The sequence below is a fragment of the Barbus barbus genome (genome assembly GCF_936440315.1).
Source record: "Barbus barbus genome assembly, chromosome: 3".
Taxonomy (NCBI): Eukaryota; Metazoa; Chordata; class Actinopteri; order Cypriniformes; family Cyprinidae; genus Barbus; species Barbus barbus.
Window position 1 is genome coordinate 36,732,287 of NC_136731.1, and position 21,720 is coordinate 36,754,006.

Below are 21,720 nucleotides of genomic sequence, written 5' to 3' on the forward strand. Positions count from 1 at the left end.
ATATCACAAATGATTATGACTATTTCAAATTAATGCTGTCCCTTTCAACTTTCTATCTATCCAAGAATCCTAAAAAATCTAGTATGTGTTTCAAAACAAATATTAAACAGCACAACCATTTTCAATTGTAATTATAATAGAATAAAATTTACTAGAGCAACAAATCAGCATGTCAGAATGATTTCTGAAGGATCATGTGACACTGAAAACTGCAGTAATGGCTGTAAAATCACATTAAATTACATTTTAAAATTAAAAAATTAAAATTTTAAATTGCAATATTACCGCCTTTACTGTATTTTTAAAATCAAATTAATGCAGCCTTTGTGAGCATAAGAGACTTCTACTTTTACAGAGCATGAATTTAAAAATACATACTGTATATGTGTGTGTGTGTGTGTGTTTTATCAGCCATATTTAGATAATCAACACAAGTGCACAGGTAAACATGATACTATGGTGGTGATGGCGCAGTGGATAAGACACATGCCTTTGGTGTGAGAGACCCGGGTTCGAATCCACTGTGAGACACCAATGTGTCCCTGAGCAAGACACTTAACCCCTAGTTGCTCCAGAGGCGTGCGACCTCTGACATATATAGCAATTGTAAGTCGCTTTGGATAAAAGCGTCAGCTAAATGAATAAATGTAAATGTACTAAATGTCAGTCAGAACATGTAACTAATGTTATGTGAATGCTATTGCCATAACAGCCTATTCTATTTGTCTATCCATCTTTCCATCTATCCATATGGATGCACATGGAATGGATATTGTTCCAATAACATATCTTCTAGTATATATCAATATTATTAAATCTATGTGCAGGTAAAAACAGATGAATAAAGCGTGATTACACATCCATGGTGGTAGCAGTGAGAGTAACACTCATAGAAAGCATGGGAGGGATTAGTGTGAGTGCAGAACACTCACCCCCATAATCTCAGCTTTAATCAGAGCAGCGCTCGCTGTAAGCCATTAGAGAGGCAGAGAGGTTAGTTTGGAGGTTCATACAGGAGGACCTGAAGATGGAAGGAAGCAACAAAACTACAGCAAATTGGAAGGTTCAAGATGCTCTTTGATCATGACACAGCTATATCACCTCTACTGCAGTCAGCCTCTGCTTTTCTGTCTGTCTCTTCCTCTCCAACACACACACATTCATCAGAACATCAGAAGAGTATTGATCCCATCAAAGAGTGCTTCGACATGCTAATATAGCTGATTTTTAAGTTTAAATGAGAGCCTCTTAACCATGGCAGAAGCATCTTAGATCAATACTCCCAAATGACTGTGTGTGCTTGTGATAAAAATAATCCTAGTTGGTGCAGTTGACTAACACCTATCATTTCTCTCAATCCACAGGGATTCTGGGTATTTGTGCCAGTTTCATTTACCGTGATGCATTCTCTCTCTCTCTCTCTCTCTCACACACACACACACACACACAATTACGTACACGCAAGCATTATGGCTGTTGTCTCCAAAGCTCATTCTACTAAGAGACAGTCAAATGAAGGTTTGCCTTCCAGCTCAACATCTGCTTCTTGTTTTTTAAGACAACATTGTAGCTCATTAAACATCATCTAATTATTACACTTTCTTCTAGTGGTGATAGAGTTACAACAAACAACAAAATCCTCATTAGTCACAAAAACACATGAAATTCAAACTGATTCAAATTGACGAATAAATGTGTGTCATGACACTTTAGCGGCACATAACAGCTTCTCTGCCACCTAAAGGCGATTATGGGTGGTTAAATAGATGCAAGGAATAAAAGACCAATAACAATTCAATAGACAGGCAAATTCAAAAAAAGAAGAGCAATTGCAACACTGTATGCAAATATTACAATGATGGCATTTCTGTTGGTTACAGTTTGAAAGGTGAACACTCTAACAATGCGAGCTAATAGGAGATTTTACCATAACTTCACTTTTAAATAATTTTAAAACAATAAAGTTTACAAAGACCAAATAAGACAGAAGACCTACAATGACCTTCAAAACTAAGTTTAATGTTGAGCCATTTGAGCTGAATAAATAGCTAAAATAAAAAAAATTATATTTTATTTTTAAAAAGTGAGGAAGAATAAGAAATATTTTAGACTAAATTTTGACTACAAAATTTGGCTAAAAGGGAAGTGCACAGTGCACTTTTAGCATTACAAGTAGGCATTTTTTCATTCTGAAACTTAACTCAGCTTTAGATGTAAAAAAAACACTCAAGGGTGAACCCCTTTCCTCCAGATATATACTTGTGTGGTGTATGCTTGGCATTTACAAGCTCACCTTGAAACACTTTTATGAGGAGGAGCGGCTGCTTAACACTCCACTTGTTCTGAGAGAAAAAAAGCTGCTGGTACTCACACACGCATACACACACTTAAGTCACATATACCCAAATAAACACACTCTGCTCCTTGCTAAAAGGCAAACAGAGCCCTCATTTATGTTAGACAGGCTTGAAGGTGCCTGGGATGAAAAATGCCAACCTGTTCCTACACACTCCACCTCTGTTCACAGAGTATTTGTTGGCTCCCTGTCGACCAGCACAAAACCTCTCTGTAACACTGAGCAACCCAGCAACACTCAAATGGTTTTATTGATGCTTGGACCCAGAGTTTACATTGGACATCGTGACATAACACAGTACTAAAATAGTTTGTCACAGTAAAGTAATAGAAATAAAAAGGTACTTAAAATTAAATTACCATGACTGGCAAGTACCACATACATGTGCACAGGCTGAATAGAAAAAAACAGCAACAAAGTAAATGCAGAGGAAAAACACAGAAATATGATTTACATGTGTCTTTAATTTAAGTGCTCTAAATGTGTTGTAAATGTTCTCTGCAATGTTCTTTTCTGAAATTTATCACGATTAATCCCAACTAACATTAACGTTTTTAAATATACTTTTATATTGGAATAATTACACACTCAATCTTCAAATTAATGTAGAAACAACAAAGACAGTAGATTTTTAATATTTGTTTAATTGGATCTTTTTAATGACTGAAGGTGAGCATCACAGATACCAATACTACGATGTCTCTATGAAATTGTTTTTTAATTTTCTAATATTCAACCACTGACTATAGCTTGAGAAGAGCTAATTGAGAGCTATCAATTTTAACATTTATTAGACTTTTAAAAACAATCCCCCGGTTTCACAGACAAGGCTTAAGCCTAGTCCAGTCTAAAATGTAAATCTGAGCTGTTTAAACTGAAAGAAACTTGCACTGACTGATCTTACAATATATTAATGCTTTTGTTTTGTCTCAAAATGCACACCAGTAATGTTTTTTTTCTAAGCAAGTTTAGTTAAAGTTAAATGTCCTAATTGAATTATGGCCTAATCCTGGTTTACTCTAAACCCTGTCTGTGAAACCGGGCCCAAAACGTCTAATTTAAGTGAACATAAAACAATCTTCACATAAACCCATTATAATAAATGTCATATTTAGCTACCTAACAAGTAGGAAATATACAGAAAGTTATCAAACACAAAATTCTAAATTAAATATAGATGAATCCTTAAAGCTACAAAAGTAATTGATTTCCTCTTTTTTTCTTTTAACAGACATCACAACAGCTGGGTTATTAGGTTATTTTGGCTGCTTTAGCTGCCGCTGCAACATAACATGGATCTGACACGCATCTGACACTAAATCTACCTATTTTCTCACAACTCTTTACTTTTTCTGACCCACTTCAAGTCATACCTATAATAAATAAATTACATATAATATTAGGCTCATTTTGGGTCACAATCATCCACTGAGAATCTGAATCTTAACCCATTAGAGCACTAAAAATAAGAGCAGTAACTAGAATCACACTGTATGTGTTTGAGTATTTGTAGTTGTTGGACCTTCTATAGGATCCAAATATTTCTCAGTTCCTGACACTCATCATACATCTATAATCTGTATGTGTAGACATCAAAAGCTTAAATATATACAGGCTATTTGATTTGTGCCTCCATAGGTACGTGTCCTGTACTGTAGGGAAGAGAAAGGCAGCGGTAGCCACCGGCTGTCAGGTGATGAGAAATGAGAGAGGTCACAATGCTGAAACATTAACCCTCCAGACCTCTGGGCCCCCGCTGAGAAGAGGCCCGTTCCCGCTGACCGCAGCCTAGAGTCGAGCACTCACTGGTGGGGAGCACAGACAGCGTGATGAGGGGGCACTAAAGGAGCGCTTCAGAAAAGGGCAGGTTGCATGCCCTTGAGGCCTAGACAGCTGTCAGACACCATAGCATACACGGTACAGAAGCACATGTACAAGGACACACGCTTATACACAAGGGAAAAGTGTAGCAGAGGGTGAGAAGAACAGAGCTGGGGCTACGGGGAGAGAAATGGAGAGAAAAGGGGAAAGAGAGTTGACAGGGGTTGTCTCACTTGACCGCTCTGTCTGCTGAAGTGATGAAAGCCACCAGGACAGAATAGGGTGTAGGGATACATGTGTGCTCATACTACACCGTGTACAAACCAGATTCCAGCGACAAGCATTTCATCTGTCCACACTGAAAGAGAATACGCTGTGACGAAGCACAACAGCAGCCAATCAGAGCCTATTTTTAACATTCAGCTATCTGGAGGGGGATTTTTAATGATATTTCACTGTAAGCAGAGCTACTGAACATGCAGTCACAAATATAAAGAAAACAAAACAACTGCTTGTTAATGCTGGTTAGAACAAAAAAAAATATTTATCATGTCACGCCTAGTTAAGACATATTGTCACAGTCAGCTCATATAAACAGGAGAGTCCAGGGACGTGCACAGGAATTTTGAGGGGCAGTTGCTCTGACCTGAAAAAAGGGCACCCCCCCCCCCCCCAAAAAAAAAACAACTCACGGGCTATATGAAGGACTGAGAATAACAGGGTCTTTATTAAAATATATATATACACAAAGAGGTAAAACACTGAAATACAGCACTCAATCACCTTAACTACTACTAATAATAACACAGAAAAACATGACTTGAGTCATGAAAATCCCTCCATCAATATCCCTATCAATATCCTATCAAGTCATTATGTTCTGCTCAGGCAAGGTCTTTGAAATGACCTCTAAAATAGCCATTGTTTTTTTAGATTACAATTATTTAGCATGCAGCTCTTTAACCCTATACTTTCTAGCATGGTCCTCTCATCTCATATTTGGTGATCATCACTTAGGCCTACCTGCCCTATGTGCCTCCTCACCTCTGATTTTTGAACTAATCAATCATGTTAACAACTTTACAGCACTTGTTGTGAATTTCACTGACACTGTAGTAGGGTCACTTTGTGAAAATCTATATCTAAATGGTTAATTATAGATCTAGTAAGACAGAAACTCACCTGTTCCCCACTCATATTGGTCTGAAAAGGTAAAGAGGTGTTTCAGGTCTCGGGAGACTAGCATAAATTGACCGACAGCGCCATCTGTTGTTTTGGAAAAGAAATTTGCTCAATTGCACATGTGAGAAAATCAGCCTGCACGCGTGTGAGAAAATCAGCCTGTCGCATTTGTGAGAAAATCAAGCCAAGTTTCCTCATAAAAAGGCAAATGAGTCTCACAGTTGTAACACACAATACATATATTTGTCCACACCTCTGCATTTTCTCTCAAATAGAGTTTTGTATTTGAAAATCACTTTGCGTTTGTTTGAAAGTTGAGTTTTTCTTTGCAAAGCAGATTGTGTTTATTTGCAAAACACTGAATTTGTTTGATAAATATCGGCACAAAAATCGCTCCATATGAGACGCCTCACCCGACAACCGCGACAATCTCGCGCCCGCTCATGCAGGCTCAGCTCAGGTGCCCGTCACGTGCAGCGCTGCAGCAGCCACGTAAACAGAGTTTGCCCTTCCCCTACTGACTTTCACTTTCGGTGCCCGAATAGAAGTGAATGAGGCTTTTCGTTTTTTTTTTAATTATTATTATTAATCTAGGCCTACGTGAAAATCTGCATCCATTGTACGATGTTGTTGTTTTTTTCCTCGGAAGGGCAACGTGAGTAGAAAAAGGCATATGGGCAGTTGCCAGGGCAACCTGAGCAACCCCCCTGTGCACGTCCCTGGGAGAGTCCATGCTGTCCAATAAAATGCCTGCCTAAAATTCTCAGTTTAGCTGGGCAAACAGCTGAGTACATTTATTGATGCTATTTTAAATGCTTTTTGAAAAGATATAAAAACTGCACCTTAAAACAAAACAAAAAATCAGAAAGTCTGAATGATGCAATGGCACATTATTTTAAAAGGACCTTGTCCTATACTTTTAAAGTGTTCATTTATTTGTCGCTCTGTCAAATGACTAAACATAAAATGTAAAAATTGAATTTGTCGCTGCTCTGTGCTGTAAACACACATTTGTATTGCAAATATTTCATTCTCTCACTTTGTTTCACACCTCTTGTCTCCCACCATCACTGGATCATTCACTGCCATGAAAATAGAATGATTGAAGAGGTAATGAATGATTACGAGAGAGTGATGAGCTGAGAAGAGTGAATGACACAGAGAGAAAATCCTATATTTAAAAGCGACGCATTCTGCCCAACAGTTTACATTCCAGTGCAGCTATTATCCAACAGGTGTCATCACCCTCATGCCCTTCAAAGCTTAGAAACAGATCCACACAACTAAACACATACATACACACACTACTATCGCTCTATAGTCAAAGTTCTTATTAGTCCCTCATGTGTGCAAGTAGAAATGAAAGCTTATGTGTTAATTCTACCAGGAAGTCTCTAACACATCCTTCATTCATTCTCAGTCAATCATGATGTAGTTTCCATTTTAAAGATCCTCAAACAAACTGTCATTTCGCCGCTGCGAATATACAACTTCTGGTCAAATCTAAACACAACCTGATAACATGAATCTTCTGAAAAGGTCATGTTAAATAAAATGTAAAACATATACATTATTACAAATTCTTTGGGCGGTTTACCAAAAGTTCCTTATCTTGTCAACAAAAATGGGAAATTAGGTTTAAATATAAACTCTTTGTTTCATGGTCTCTCCCACTTTGGCCAAAAACAACATCAGACACAGGAACTGCACTGTAATTAGAAGTTGAATGGGTTCAGAAAGAGCAGTTCATTCATAGATTTCACATTCAACAGCCTTTTCATACCTGCTGAGAAGGTAAATACTCATGCAGTGATACTGGCAACTTTCCCAGAGTAGATGTTGGAGTAAAAAAACTGGTGTAAACTAGTTTATTAATCTTAGCACAACCAAATAAGCTAACAAAAATAGTAATACCCTTCGTACTTTTAAGCATGAATATAAATATATATTTCTGAATTTTTTTAATTGATTGGTAATGGTCATTATTGGAAACTGGATTTGCTGTTGTCTGTCACTCAGTGAAAAAAATCTTTAAAAACTCTAATAATTAAATAAAACTATTAAATGTAATCTCTACCAAAATGTAAATGAATATTTTCATAATATAATGTACAACACTATAATGCCTAAATTCCCCTGCAGCATTTAAAATGATTAATTTTGGTTTTAAGTGTTATGTTTGTAATGTTGGTACTTTAGCAATTTAATTTGTTTAGATAAAAACAGTACTTAAATATCAGCCATTTATATTAACATAAACGCAACAAAAGAATAGAGGAACAAAATTGACAGCATGTTGAGGCATGTATGTGAGGCAGTATAGCCCGGTTACATGTCTTTTTCTAATAAATGGGCAGAAATCGAATGTTTTCTCTAACCAATCCACCAAGCAGCTGTTGTGGAGGAGAAGCCATGAAACTGTGCAATGATTTACTGTCCCGGCAAGTAAGAGAATGATCAGTCCAGACTGTAATATTTTTTGATACATAGCCCCTTTCAATATTACCTGATAAAGATAATGAAGATAATGATAGATGTACTGCATCTAAATCTTTTAAAAAGAGATGCGGGCAGAATGTCTAAACATGAATAAGCATACCAATGATGTATTGCCAAAATATATGAGTCTATTATCAAATCTCCAGTGTTATACACTGATTGGAAGAGAATATGAGAAAACCCAGCCTTTCCTCGAGCCTGTACTGCCAAGAGAATCAACGGCTGCCTCTTCACACCATATCCTAATAGCTGGCATTCTCTGCACCGCATCACTTGTATGATCTGTATACCTATTGGAAATTGGACATTTATAACCCGCTGCCAACAAATCAGTGCCTCTAGAAGCGTATTTGTATTCATAAATCAGTCCTTTTTCATAACTGAGGCAGGTAGCAAGAAGAGGAGAAAGCAAAGTGCATATAGCCATGATCACTGCAAAAGAGGCAGTGTGTCAACATCATCCTGCCCCAGCTGAGCGCATTTCTTCCTGGTGTGATTTATCTGTTTGTGCCGCCGGCCGCAGCGCCTGTTCACAACACAAGAAGAGAATCGGCATGCAGCACGTCAAGACCAACATCCCTCGCCGTGGAGGGGGAAAGTGGTTTGTTTAAATAAAACTTTGAGAATCAATATAATAAAACCTCAAGAGTAAGAGTTACACATTGATTATTTGAGGTGATATGCTCCACTTTAATGCGGAGCAAAGATCCTTAATCATTTTCTTAGTGTTCACCTTGGAGCAATGGCCTTGGGCCTATAGAATCAAGCACTTCCTCTCTTAGATCACAATGTGGCATTCACTAGGAGTCACGCAGCTCGAGGAGAAGAGGTGTTTTATGTTATTTAGGGTTATTGTGTTCTTAAAAAAGGCTGTGCTTGAAATAGGCCAAGCATTGCTTTAAATTGTAAGCAGTTTCTTTCCTAATATGCAACAAAGCTTTTCAAAAAAGCCTTTATTTTTACCACAACCGTGACAGACATTTTAATACACTTCAACCTTCATATGTTTCACAATGTTAAAAGAGTAAGGCATTGAATACATTTTAAAATGGTCTTCATTTGTCAATATCAGACCCGTCAGAGTGGACAAATAGACTGGCTGAGTCTATGCAACATCTCTCATATTGCCTCTAGAGACAGATGAGCATCTCTGATCCGCACACCTGCCATGCGATGCAGAACGAGCTTTCACTCTCCTGCTGTGAAATGTGGAAAATTGGTGTTCAGCGATTTCTAATTATGATTAAAGATCATGAGCGAAGGAAAGATTTGAAATGTAAAGGGGATACATTAAGGCATGGGCATCTCTCTAAAAGGGAAAATTTCTAAGCCCAACTTATTCATCTAAATGATATCAAATACCCAGACAGAGCATACCGAGAGCATTCGGACCTCAAAAACGACACCAAATACACATATAAAGCACATAAGCGAACCAGAAAAAGATCATATTTTTGCTCTTAGAAAGCAGACAATCCTGTGTTTCTACCAAATGCCAATTCAACCCAAATTAAGAAAGAAAACATGCAAGCAACAGTTCAGACCAAAGCGAAGAACCTGACTTATTTCTAGAATGACCTACCGGCACATCCTCCTATAATGTATGTTTTAGGGGTTGAGATAGGGTTGTTAGTTAGTTCCATCTCACAACCACGGTGTATAACAGGACAAGAAGTGCAACTCCTGTTTTCAGCACATTTAAAATAATAACAATAATCATAATAATCATGTTGCAATTTTTAAGATAAATGTTTAAACATCTTTTGCAGCATGTCATGTATGTTAGATTTGCAGCGCATCGAAAAAAAAAAAACCAATATGCCAAACTTTATGACTGGAATGAAAAAATGGAATGTGTTTGCAATTTTTTTTAACTTTACCTTACCCTAAATCTTTTCATTAAAACACAATGGTTATAGAATTTAACATTTTTAAAAAAACTATTAGGTTATACCTTTCCAAGTTATGATGGGGTAACTAATACCCTTCTTCTATTTCCCCTTAATGTGCTTTTACTAAAATCAATGAAGTGAAAAATATGATAAATGTCAAGGCAGATTCATCATGACGGGGTAATACTGCTTGTCTGAAGCAATGAGCTCTCACGCATTTCACTGAAGTTTCATCCATTTTCAGGATGCCAGAGCAATATTGCCTGTTTTGACAGCAAAGTAGACATGACTTAGTAGCAACGCTTTATCACAGACCTCGGCGAAAAACGACAAAATACGCTTTAAAAAATATAAATAATTACCTCTACAACACCTCCTTATACTTTTTATACACCGTTTCAACATTCTCGCAAGATAAATTAATTTCAGCCGGTATTTGATAACACAGATATAAATCATTTGTTCGTCTGACTGACAGCATGTCACTCGCGCATCCAAACTTATCTTTCTTTCGGTTTGGACAAACACCTGCCGTTTCAGTCTTAATGAAAGTGTAGTGAACGAAAGGAGCGCTTACCGGCACCGTTTCGTTTTCGAGTCTCTCTGTAGTCCTCTGAGCCCAACATTACTAGCGTACTTCTCGCTCTCCGGTGGTTCCGCGCTGAACTGATCCTGAGCACCTCGAGCAGCTCAGTGGTCACCGGTGCGTCACAAACCCACGGCTCTCTCCAGCAGAGCTCGTGTCACTCACACCAGCGGCGCGGCGCGCGAGAAAGCTGTCTTCAGGAGAACTTTACAGACTCCCCTTAAAACCCATCACACAATGTTTGCAACTAGTGCACTGGTATTTGCTGGTCTTCTAAAATGAGGAGGCAAATCCTCCCCCTCTTCCGTTTTTTTGTCCATTATAAATTCACGTTCCACTTTATGTTTCTGAATTAAAGGCTTATGTAATTCACCACAAGCAGCCATTACTAGGCTATATACAGATTATTTTATTCATTAATATGCTATGAAAAGGTATATTTAAGTATCAGCTTTAAGCGTTTTTAACAAGTGTTTGGCTATGGTCACCTAACCCTAATGCTTTATTTTTTGGACCATTAACCTTCACGCGCTTGTCGGAAGACACATCAATTCTGTGGTCGTTATTATGTCAAGTTCAAGTAGCTAGCCTACTCTGTGGTCAGGGAGAACAGCGAGGGTTTGTCACTCCATTCACTATCCTCCATGTAAAAAGTTCGATATGCTTATATTATATTGTTGATGATTTGAGGGGGACTTCATATGCAACTTCCAAAGTGTAACTGGTATTTATTTAGCTACAATAATTTAGAGATCACCTGAATTAAGTAGGCTAGCTGAATGGGCCCTAATGTCTAGATTGGATGTAATGTTGACAATTCACAACTTTCAAAACTGTTTTATGGAGTTTTTGTCTACAGAAAGTGTTTTGAAAAGATGTTTTCAAGTAAACATGTCACATATTGTTAAACAACATTCAATTCATTAAACACACGGAACTTTTACAACCCGAATTCCGGAAATGTTGGGACGTTTTGAATGTATGAAATATGCATTGCATTGACCCCTTTGTAAGGAGCAGCTCTGAAGGACTTTTATTCAACGAGAAAACATTTTCACTGACTTTTAAAAGAGACTGTGAAATCGTTTGTTGTTTTTTTGAGGGAAATATATTTGTGTTTTTAAGAGAGAGCTAACTGGACTTTAAATACAACTTATTTATATTGTTTGGGAATTTAAACTAAATAGTGCTGGACGCATTTTATAGTTGTATGTTAATTGGTTAATTTTAAAATGATAGAGTTAAATCCTTCCTTGGAAAATGTTGAATGTGAAAGTCAAATTAACAGTCTCTCTCCACCCTCAATACCACGACTGAGGTGCCCTTGACCGAACCCCCAACTGCTCCCCGGGCGCCGCAGCATAAATGGCTGCCCACTGCTCCGGGTGTGTGTTCACGGTGTGTGTGTGTGTTCACTGCTGTGTGTGTGCACGTTGGATGGGTTAAATGCAGAGCACGAATTCCGAGTATGGGTCACCATACTTGGCTGAATGTCACTTCACTTTATTTTTCACTTTTTAAAGAACAAATTCTGAGTGAACTTAAAGATAAATCGCAAGGAGCTTTAGAAGAATCTGAAGGTCCCCGATGTTCTGTTCATCCACATAAACCTACTGTAAAAATGATTGAATTGCAAAAAGAATAAATTCAAAAGAAAGAAAAGATTATCTCCATGAAAAATGGAAAATGTTAGGACACGAGGCTAGAGATCAACTTAAGTCTGATATCACTGAGAGTCAGTTAGCATCTCTTATTGATTCCCTGGAAGAGGGAAAGGAGAATGTAATGCATCTAGATGTTGAGGTTAGAGACCATATCATACCATCTACTGAATTGAGGCGCCGTATTGATGCTTGTGAGGCAGTGACAACAGATATAATTAAAGTTGCCTATGAAAGAATATCAGGCATTGATGAATTTGATGCAGAACAAGCAAAACATCGCTTAAGAGAATTACTTGAATCTAGCTATGCTCATTCTATCTATGGCTCTACTGGTTCCCGAATTAGTCATAAGTTTAATGCCCAGTTAAATCATAGTACTGCGTCTTCACTTGAAACTTCAAAACATGCTGAAGCAGCTGCAGAACTGGCAGCGAAAGAAGTAGAGTATTAAATACTAATGGAGGAAAATAAACAGAAGGAGAAAATTCAAGAATAGAAAGACACGCAAGAGAGAGACCTGAAAGCTCAAAAATGTGAATTGGAGAAGTTACAGGCGAAAAAGGAAGCTAGGTTTGAGGCCTATAATCGGAAGGCAGCGCACGACGTTCATAATCCTGCAACAAACTATGTTGTTAGAGAACAGCATTGCTTGCCTTGGAGTTCTTTCAGTTAACCTGCAAGTAAATTCATTTCTTAATCTCAAACTGTACTGCCTTCTCTCGTGCAAGCCATGCAAGACAGCATACATTTGAATAGACTGCCAGCTCCAGAGCCCTTTGTATTTAACGGTGATCCCATTCAGTATGTTGAGTGGAAGGCTTCCTTTATGTCACTGATTGATCGAAAGAGTATATCTGCTGCTGACAAACTTTATTACCTGAAAAGGTATGTGGGTGGATCGGCACGCAAGGCTTTGGATGGCACCTTCTACAGGAGTGACAACGAAGCATATAAGGGATACAGATTAGATCAAAGGTATTGTCATCCATCTGTGATGCAAAGTGCTTTTCGACAGAGACTTGCAAACTGGCCTAAAATTCAGTCAAGGGATGCTGTTGAACTCGGAGAGTTTTCAGATTTTCTTAATGCCTGTCAAGATGCCATGCCTCATGTTGCAGGTCTACAAATTTTAAATGACTACAAGGAAAACCACAGGCTAGTTCAAAAACTCCCTGAATGGGCTGCTTCACGTTGGAATCAGCAGGTTACACAAACCTTGAGAGACAATAAGGATTTCCCTGGCTTTTGCATCATTTGTTTCATTAGAGGCAGAGATTGGTTGTAATCCGGTCACGTCATCTTATGCTCTCATTTTAGCATCTGCTGAGAAAAGAAATTTAAAAGAGGTTAAGGGAAATAAGGCCAATGTTCTTAATACTGATTTGGGACCAACTAGACCAAAGATCATAAAGAAGTATACTAAATTTCCTTGTGTGTTTTGTCAAGATTCTAGACATCAGCTATTCGATTGTTCCAAACTGATGACCAAGACATTAATAGAACGACAGGAGTATGTGAAGGAACATAATCTTTGTTATGGATGCCTGAAAACTGGCCATAGTGTGAGAGACTGTCGCCATCGTCTTTTCTGTAACACATGCAAAGGGAAACATCCTACTTGCCTTCATGATGACAATTACATCAAAAGAGAAAGGCCAGTCCTTGTAACATCGTCTGATTCAAGGTCCGATGATTCAACAGCTGCTGTGTCCTTAAGTGTGTCCGGAAGGGGATCATCCTATACATCAATGGTCATACCAGTATGGGTATCATCAAGCAAAAATGTGAGTACAGAAAAATTTGTTTATGCCTTGCTCGATTCACAAAGTGATGCAACCTTTATTGATCAAGAAGTGAGCAATGTCTTGCAGGCAGACAGATCTCCTGTAAAGTTAAAACTGACTACAATGTTTGGAAAAGACAACATAGTGAAGAGTGAAAGGATTTCAGGACTTCGTGTTAGAGGTTACAGCTCTGCTACTTATATTGAACTCACCCCTGTCTATACTAAAGACTGTATCCCAGTTAACCAGGCACACATACCCACATGTGAAACGGCTAAACTTTGGAATAATTTTTCTGCAATTATTGATGAGATGCCCTCTTTGAAGGACTGTGAGGCTGGGCTTTTGATTGGATATAATTGTGCCAGAGCATTGCCGCCAAGACAAGTGATCTTAGGAAAGAATGATGAGGTCAAAACTGATCTAGTTTGGAGCATTGTTGAACCTTCATTACCTCGGCTCGACTCTTCTGGTGTCACAGGTATCTGTCATAGACTTTCTGTTAAAGAATTACTCCACTGACTCCGGCAGATGCCATTTGTGTTTTAGAGTCGTTTTTGATTGTTCTGCCAGGTATGATGGAATCAGTTTGAATGATTGTCTTCAAGGACCTGACTTGATGAACAATTTGATTGGTGTTCTTCTTAGATTTCGTCAACACCCTGTTGCTTTAATATGTGATCTTGAGAAAATGTTTCATCAGTTCAATGTGTGTGAAGCAGACAGAGATTTTCTGCGATTCTTGTGGTGGAGAAATGGAGACTTGAAAGGACAACCTCAAGAACTCAGAATGAAAGTTCATCTCTTTGGAGCATCTTCCTCTCCGGGATGTGTGAACTACGGATTGAAGTATTTGGTGGAAGGTAATAAGAATCAGTACCCTTTGGGCTTTGAGTTTGTAATGAGTAACTTCTATGTAGATGACGGTGTTACAAGTGTACAAACAACAGAGGATGCAATTCAGCTTGCTCGAGAAGCCAGAGAACTTGGCCTTAGACTTCACAAATTTGTGGCCAATCATAAGGCTGTCCTGGAATGTATTCCTCCTTCAGAACAAGCCAATGATGTAAAAGAACCTGACCTTTCATTTGATGATTCTTTGATACACTGGGGATTCAGTGGAATGTGGAACTTGACCGCTTTAAGTTTGATGTTTGTCTCAAAGAGCAGCCAGCAACTCAACATGGAATCTTATCCACAATTGCATCATTGTATGACCCACTAGGTTTTTTTAGCTCCAATCATCCTCTGTGGAAAGAAGATGCTCCAGGAAGTATGTAGACAGGGTACAGGCCGGGATGACATACTGAGTTATGAGTTGCAGCCAAGGTGGGAGTTCTGGAAAAAGGACTTTAGTAACTTGAAGAAAGTGATTCTTTCTCACACATATGCTCCTCCTGGTTTTGGAAAGTTGAAGGAAGTGGAGTTGCATCATTTTTCAGATGCTAGTTCTAGCAGACATGGACAGTGCTCATATCTGAGATTGAAAAATGAAAGAGACGATGTCCATGTTACTCTTGCAATGGCAAAGTCCTGTGTGTCCCTGATAAAGATAACTATTCCAAGGTTGGAGTTGACAGCCTCAGTCGTTTAAGTGGGTGTTAGTAAAATCCTTAAAGAAGAGCTTCGATGTACTGACATCACAGAGTTCTTCTGGACTGACTCTAAGGTTGTTCTGGGATACATCAATAATGAGGCTAGACGATTCCACACGTTCGTTGCTAATGGAGTATAAAAAATTTATTCAAGCACTGTTCTGCAGCAATGGAGATATGTTCCAACAAAAAAAATAACCCTACAGATCATGTCTCAAGAGGTCTCACTGTCGATGAATTGATTTTGTCAAACCCTTTTACAGGGCCAATGTTTCTATGGAACAAAGAGATTGACCTTCCTTCCAGCGAGATTCCAGAACTGTTACCAAGTGACGTAGAAGTCAGAAATGTTCAAATCCTTAACACTGGGGCAGTGGAGCAGGGAACTGTTGTAAATCGCCTGTGTAAGTTCTCATCTTGGTCTCATGTAGTTAGAGCAATTGCACGTATTCAACGATGAATTAATAAGGATAAATCAAGCAGTCTTTCTACAATTGAGGAAAGAGAAAAGGCAGAGTGCCTGATAGTCAAACTTTTGCAAAGACATGTGTTTCACAATGAATTGAAAGTGTTAAGTAAAGGTAACCAGTTATTATCTCATTATGAATTGTACAACCTGGATCCATTACTTGACAGTGATGGTGTGCTTAAGGTGGGAGGACGACTAAGCAATTCTGCTCTCTGTAGTATACATAAACATCCTGCACTTCTCCCCAAAGGCCATCATATTACAAGACTGATCATAGCTGACTGTCATGAAAGGGTTAAGCACCAAGGTAAAGGGTTTACCATCAATGAAATCCGTTCATGGGGTTTTTGGATCCCAGGTGTTAATCGTGCTGTAGCATCTTATGTGCGTTATTGTGTTACTTGTAGAAAATACAGGCGACCAACAGAAGAGCAAAGGATGGCTGACCTGCCTTCTGAGAGAGTGAATCCTTCACCGCCATTTACTTAATGTGGCATGGACCGTTTCGGCCCTTTTTCTGTGAAACAAGGACGAAAGGTGTATAAAAGATATGGATTGATCATTACTTGTTTTTCTTCTCGTGCCATTCATATTGAGATGCTTGATTCTCTGTCGACAGATTCTTTCATTAATGGCTTACGTGGCTTTATCGCCATACGAGGAACAGTTCGGCAAATTAAATCAGATCAGGGAAGCAACTTCGTCGGTGCAAGGAATGAGTTGACTGAAGCCCTTAAAGAACTTGACATTGAGAAACTGAATCGTTTTCTATCTGAGAATCAGTGTGACTTTGTCTTTAATGCACCATCTGCAAGTCATACAGGAGGTGTATGGGAACGACAGATTAGGACCATTAAAAGTGTTCTCCTGTCATCAGAAAGAAATGATGATTCATCTTTAAGTCGCCCACTTACTGTTGACAATCTAAGTGATCCAAATAATCTTGAACCAATAACACTAAATCATTTTCTTACTAGGAAATCTACCACTGCCTTACCTCCTCCAGGCAAGTTTACCAGAGAAGATTTATATGCTAGGAAAAGGTGGCGTCAGGTCCAATATCTTGCTGAACAATTTTGGAGCCGCTGGCGAAAAGAATATCATTGCTGTTAGACAGTGGTGGCATACTCCTAGGAGAAATTTGTTAGAAGGAGACATAGTGATCGTTAAGGATGGTGACCTACCTGGGTACAAATGGTCTGTGGGTAGAATTGTAGAAACAACTATAGATTCTGATGGACTTGTGAGGAAAGTTAGGGTTCAGCTTGGTGATAAAAATCTGGGAAAGAATGGAGAGTGTCTTGGCAAGCCTTCTGTAATTGAACGCCCAATCCAGAAGTTGGTTTTATTATTGGAAGCTTGTTACTTTTTTTTAATGTTTTTGTTTTTCAACTATGTATTTTATACAAGTGCATTGTGTCATTGTAATTTTGAAATCATTCGCATATTCTGACTCAGGATTTGGTGGGAGTGTAAAGGACTGCCAATGTGTTAAACTGAATGTATGAAATATGCACTGCATTGACCCTTTTGTACGGAGCAGCCCTGAATGACTTTTATTTTGAAATGAACTGAACTGAACGCGCAAAATGTGACTGCATAAAACGTGACCCATTTCCGCTATGTGAAGGACGCAGCCTGCAGTTTGTGATGTTCTTCTTCTCTCTTCATGGTATTTTGTGCATTTCACTGAAAAGGGTTATAAGGTAAATTATTTTGTACATTTTATGATGCAAATTGTAATGCCAGGTTTTGTATTTGGTTTATGTATTGTTCGTTTTGTTTTTGTCATCTGAGGGCCCGAAGACCACGTGCATCCAACAAAGGTCTTGTCCCTTACGCACAGAGATTTCTCCAGTTTCTCTGAATCTTTTGATGATCTTATGCACTGTAGATGATGAGATTTGCAAAGCCTTTGTAATTGAGGAGCATTGTTTTTAAAGTATTCCACAATCTTTTTACGCCGTTTCAATTCTGGTCAAAACTGAAACACAGTGCTAACCTGACTAAGATCTAAAATAAGTTTTCCTAAAGTTTTATTTTTGTACTGTTGATTATTTTCTTATCCAAAACGAGGAGGCACTACCTCCCTGGCCTCCAAGAAAATGACAATGCTACAGTTTCCTGTTCTTAAATGAAATGATCAATATAATACAAAAACGGGAGATACACACACAGAGCACAGTTAGCACATGGTTTCATTTCATGTTTCACAATTGTAACTTTTAAAGATGAGGCTGAATTAGCCAAATAAATTTGTAAATAAATAAACAAGGCAGGACTATAAATTATGACCCATCAAATGTGTCACTACTTCAGAATGACACCTCCTCCTGAGCAGAGTGGTCTGTGCCAAAATTCCCACATGCTGACCGGTTGCCAGTCATAAATTATGCTATGCATTCAATGTAAGCCTATCAACACACCCTAATGCGTCTGGCGTCGGTATGGCAGGGTTTCCTCAAAGCTCCCACCTCAAGGACAGCAAGATAAGCCCGAAGAGTGTGTCGATTACATGAACTATCCCCACACATCTATAAAGGGCTTCCCCTGCACCAACTGCTGCAGTGAGCTGCATGAGTGCCACTGCTTTGTCCGTGTTTAATGACCGCAGTGACAACAGTTTCAAATTGAGCTGCTGAAAATGATAGTTGTCACGACTGCTATAATCACCAAGATGTCAGTGTTGTCATTAATCAGAATCTGGCCATTTTGTTGAGGTCTGCTAACCATGATTAATTTCTAATCTTAATATCGTGGGTGGGCCTAGTCTTAAACGATGCATTCTGAAGTTGTTATTGATTGGCTAATTAACTGATCTGATCAGAGCTCATCTGGCTTTCAAGAACTTTCCGAAACGCCCACGAGGTAAAGATTTATCTTTGCCTTTGCAGAAATAGCTGAATAAATTCAGAGCACTATAAAATTATTTCAGGTGTCCATGCTAAATTGTAGATCTTGGCTGAGTTATGTTTTCTTTCTTAAACCTATCCAACATGAAATTTAAATTTCATCATGCACATGGCATATTTAAAATATTTTACATTTTGCTGATTAAGAACATTTTTGTTTCTAAAACTGGATAAATCATAACTGGGCAAATCTATTGCCCCATTTATAAACAAATGAGGAAATACATTATAAGAAATAAATCTGTAAAATAACAGAAAAGGTACAGTACTAGCAGCTTATTAAGAGGACATTATCCATTCATTTTACAGAAATTTCCCTTAACCCTAAAACACAACGCAATGAAGTGCAAAATACAGACACACACACACACACATGCACTTATTGTATTTCCATCTGCCACCTTACTGGCACACATTCACACAACATACAAACACAGCAAAATCAAAACATATCCAATCAGTCTTGGCTTTCAAACCCAGTCCACAGTTTCCATTTGAATCACCTGGTTTCCATGGTAACTGGCAGTAAAGTGCACATCACGCTTTCAAACAGTAGGGACTTTCAAATTTAGAGTTGAATGGAGCCTTTTGAGGGACTGTGAAAAGAAGAAATTTAATGGATTGAGGGAAAAGTGAAAGAGCAAGACAAAGACAATAGAAGCTGAAGTCCAACACTCTCTAGGTTGAACAAGGTGTTATATTGGTCTGATTTAAAAGCTCTAAGTTAAATGGTTGGAAGGAAAGTTCTCTTCTTCACATATGAAAGCATTTTTCTGTGCTTTCCTAAATCTGTTAGAAACTAAAGGATTGTTATATGCGAAACTAGGCTTGTTATGCATCCATAAACCCTCAGTTTTGGTATTTGCTTTTATTATTTGTATTATCCTGTTCCATCTTCATTAGGCCTATTCCTTTTAAATTCAACACGGTCATACAGTACATAAAATATATATTTTTTCTATACTGTAATAAGATATACGCTTATTGGATTTTACCAATGTTAAAATTCTGGCTGATAACAATATAAGCCAGTAATTGTTAATTGTTCAAAATGTTATGGCGGCCGACCAGCGAATGGATAATATAAAAATTCTATATTATTTTGTCTAAATAAATAAAAAAATAAACATTGAAAATTTAGGCATCGCAACAATGTACATAATGAGAAATGGATATTCATTTCGAGATTTGCTAAGATTACATTTAACAGTATAAGTAAATGTTTATAAAGATTACTCTTTACGTGAGTATTTGATGACGACAAAGTTATATATGAGAAATAAAAAATAGGAAATACAAAATATTATAAAATATTTATGCACCATTAAATATCCAAAATCAGCTGATACTGATTAATGAAATAAAAAATCTTGAATCTAATAATAAAAAAAAAATTATCAATTTTATCATAAATTATTTATTTAGTTAGCAAGACTGGTGCATCCAACATTTGAGACCACAGAAAATATATGCATCCTGTCTGGTGTTCCTTCATCTTTTCCTTCCAATTTTCCTCCAGTCTTCACTCTCCTTCACTCCCATGTAATTTCTCAGCTTCCTCTTCAGAGAGGTGTAATCAACGAGAGTGTCAGAGAATCACAGGCTGTGTCCAAATTCAGGGTCTGCATCCTTCGGAGTACTCATTTGAAGGATGTTACGTCACAGCGCCGCGACGAAGGCTGTCCAAATTCGTAGGATTCTTCAAATGCGGCCCACAAATACGTCCTCCTTTTCCCCGAATTGGAAGGATGGGTGTGGTGGATCCTTTCCCGTCCTACCTATCCCATAATTCTTTTCGGCAGAGCGTAATGGCGGACGAAGCGAGCGGTAGCGGAGTGGGAGAGGAGTTTCTCTGACAAAACAAGCTAAAGTTTATGCTTCGGCTCAATGAATTTGTAGGAGAAATTAGTAGAATACTTAAAAACAAATAAAAATAGGCTATAATGGCTTACCTGGATGTGACTGTCTTGTAGTCTGATATAAAAAAACTCTCCGACAACGAGCAAAGAAAGTATTTAATTTATTTAATTGCTTTATTTCTTCCAAAAGAATTAAAATGAGGAGAATAACTCTTTGTTTGTCCATTTTCCCGCTTCTTGCTTGGCGCTGTCACGGTTGCTAGGCGACAGGATATGAGCAACGGGTAAGGGAGGGAACTGAAAGAAGGGTAGGCTGTCCAAATTCACAAACACCGACTTCCGGGTTTTGCGGACGTCGGAGGATCCCTCCTCCTTCAACCGGGTAGGAAGGATCCTAAGGAGGATGCAGACCCTGAATTTGGACACAGCCACAGTCACCTGCACCCACGTTACCCAGATCACAGTCACCTGAGTTCTGATTCCTCGCACCTGCCACCTGCTAATTACCAGCACTATATCCACTCACCGCCAGCACTCCATCCTCGTCCGGTCTACCGTTCACTACCCGAACCTAGCCAGATGACTTAACCTTGTGTTGCTTCCCCACAGAACTCCTGTTCTCCATCGCTCCTGTTCTCCATCGCTCCTGTTCTCCACCGATCCTGATCTCCACCGCTCCTGGAACCTCCAAGCCCCACTCCTCCCCGCGGTTGTGCACACCGCTGATCTCACCTCCTGGATCCTGCCCCCGCTTCACCTCTCAGTATTCTCACTTGCACCTGTTCCAATAAACCCTTGTACTGACTATACTCCTCCGTGTCTCCTAGCCTGTGTGTGACAGAGAGAGCAAACTGATGGAATATTTTTTTTTTCTCTGCACACCATTAGGGAAGTCGTGGCCTAATGGTTAGAGAGTCGGACTCGTAATCGAAAGGTTGCGAGTTCGAGCCCCCGGCCGGCAGGAATTGTAGGTGGGGGGAGGGAATGTCCAGCGCTCTCTCCACCCTCAATACCACGACTGAGGTGCCCTTGAGCAAGGCACCGAATCCCCAACTGCTCCCCGGGCGCCGCAGCATGGCTGCCCACTGCTCCGGGTGTGTG

At 38.8% G+C, this 21,720-nt stretch overlaps 1 protein-coding gene across 1 annotated transcript in view; it reads right to left on the reverse strand.

The window, feature by feature from the left end:
* The window catches only part of LOC306847415 (zinc finger protein 385D-like), an 89,963-nt gene extending 79,507 nt beyond the window's left edge, over nt 1–10,456 (reverse strand). Inside the window, exon 1 of the mRNA XM_079381362.1 lies at nt 10,328–10,456. Coding sequence (XP_079237488.1) covers nt 10,328–10,376 — 49 coding nt within the window. The 5' untranslated portion in view covers nt 10,377–10,456. The remainder of the gene's footprint in view (nt 1–10,327) is intronic.
* Between the last annotated feature and the right edge of the window lie 11,264 nt (nt 10,457–21,720).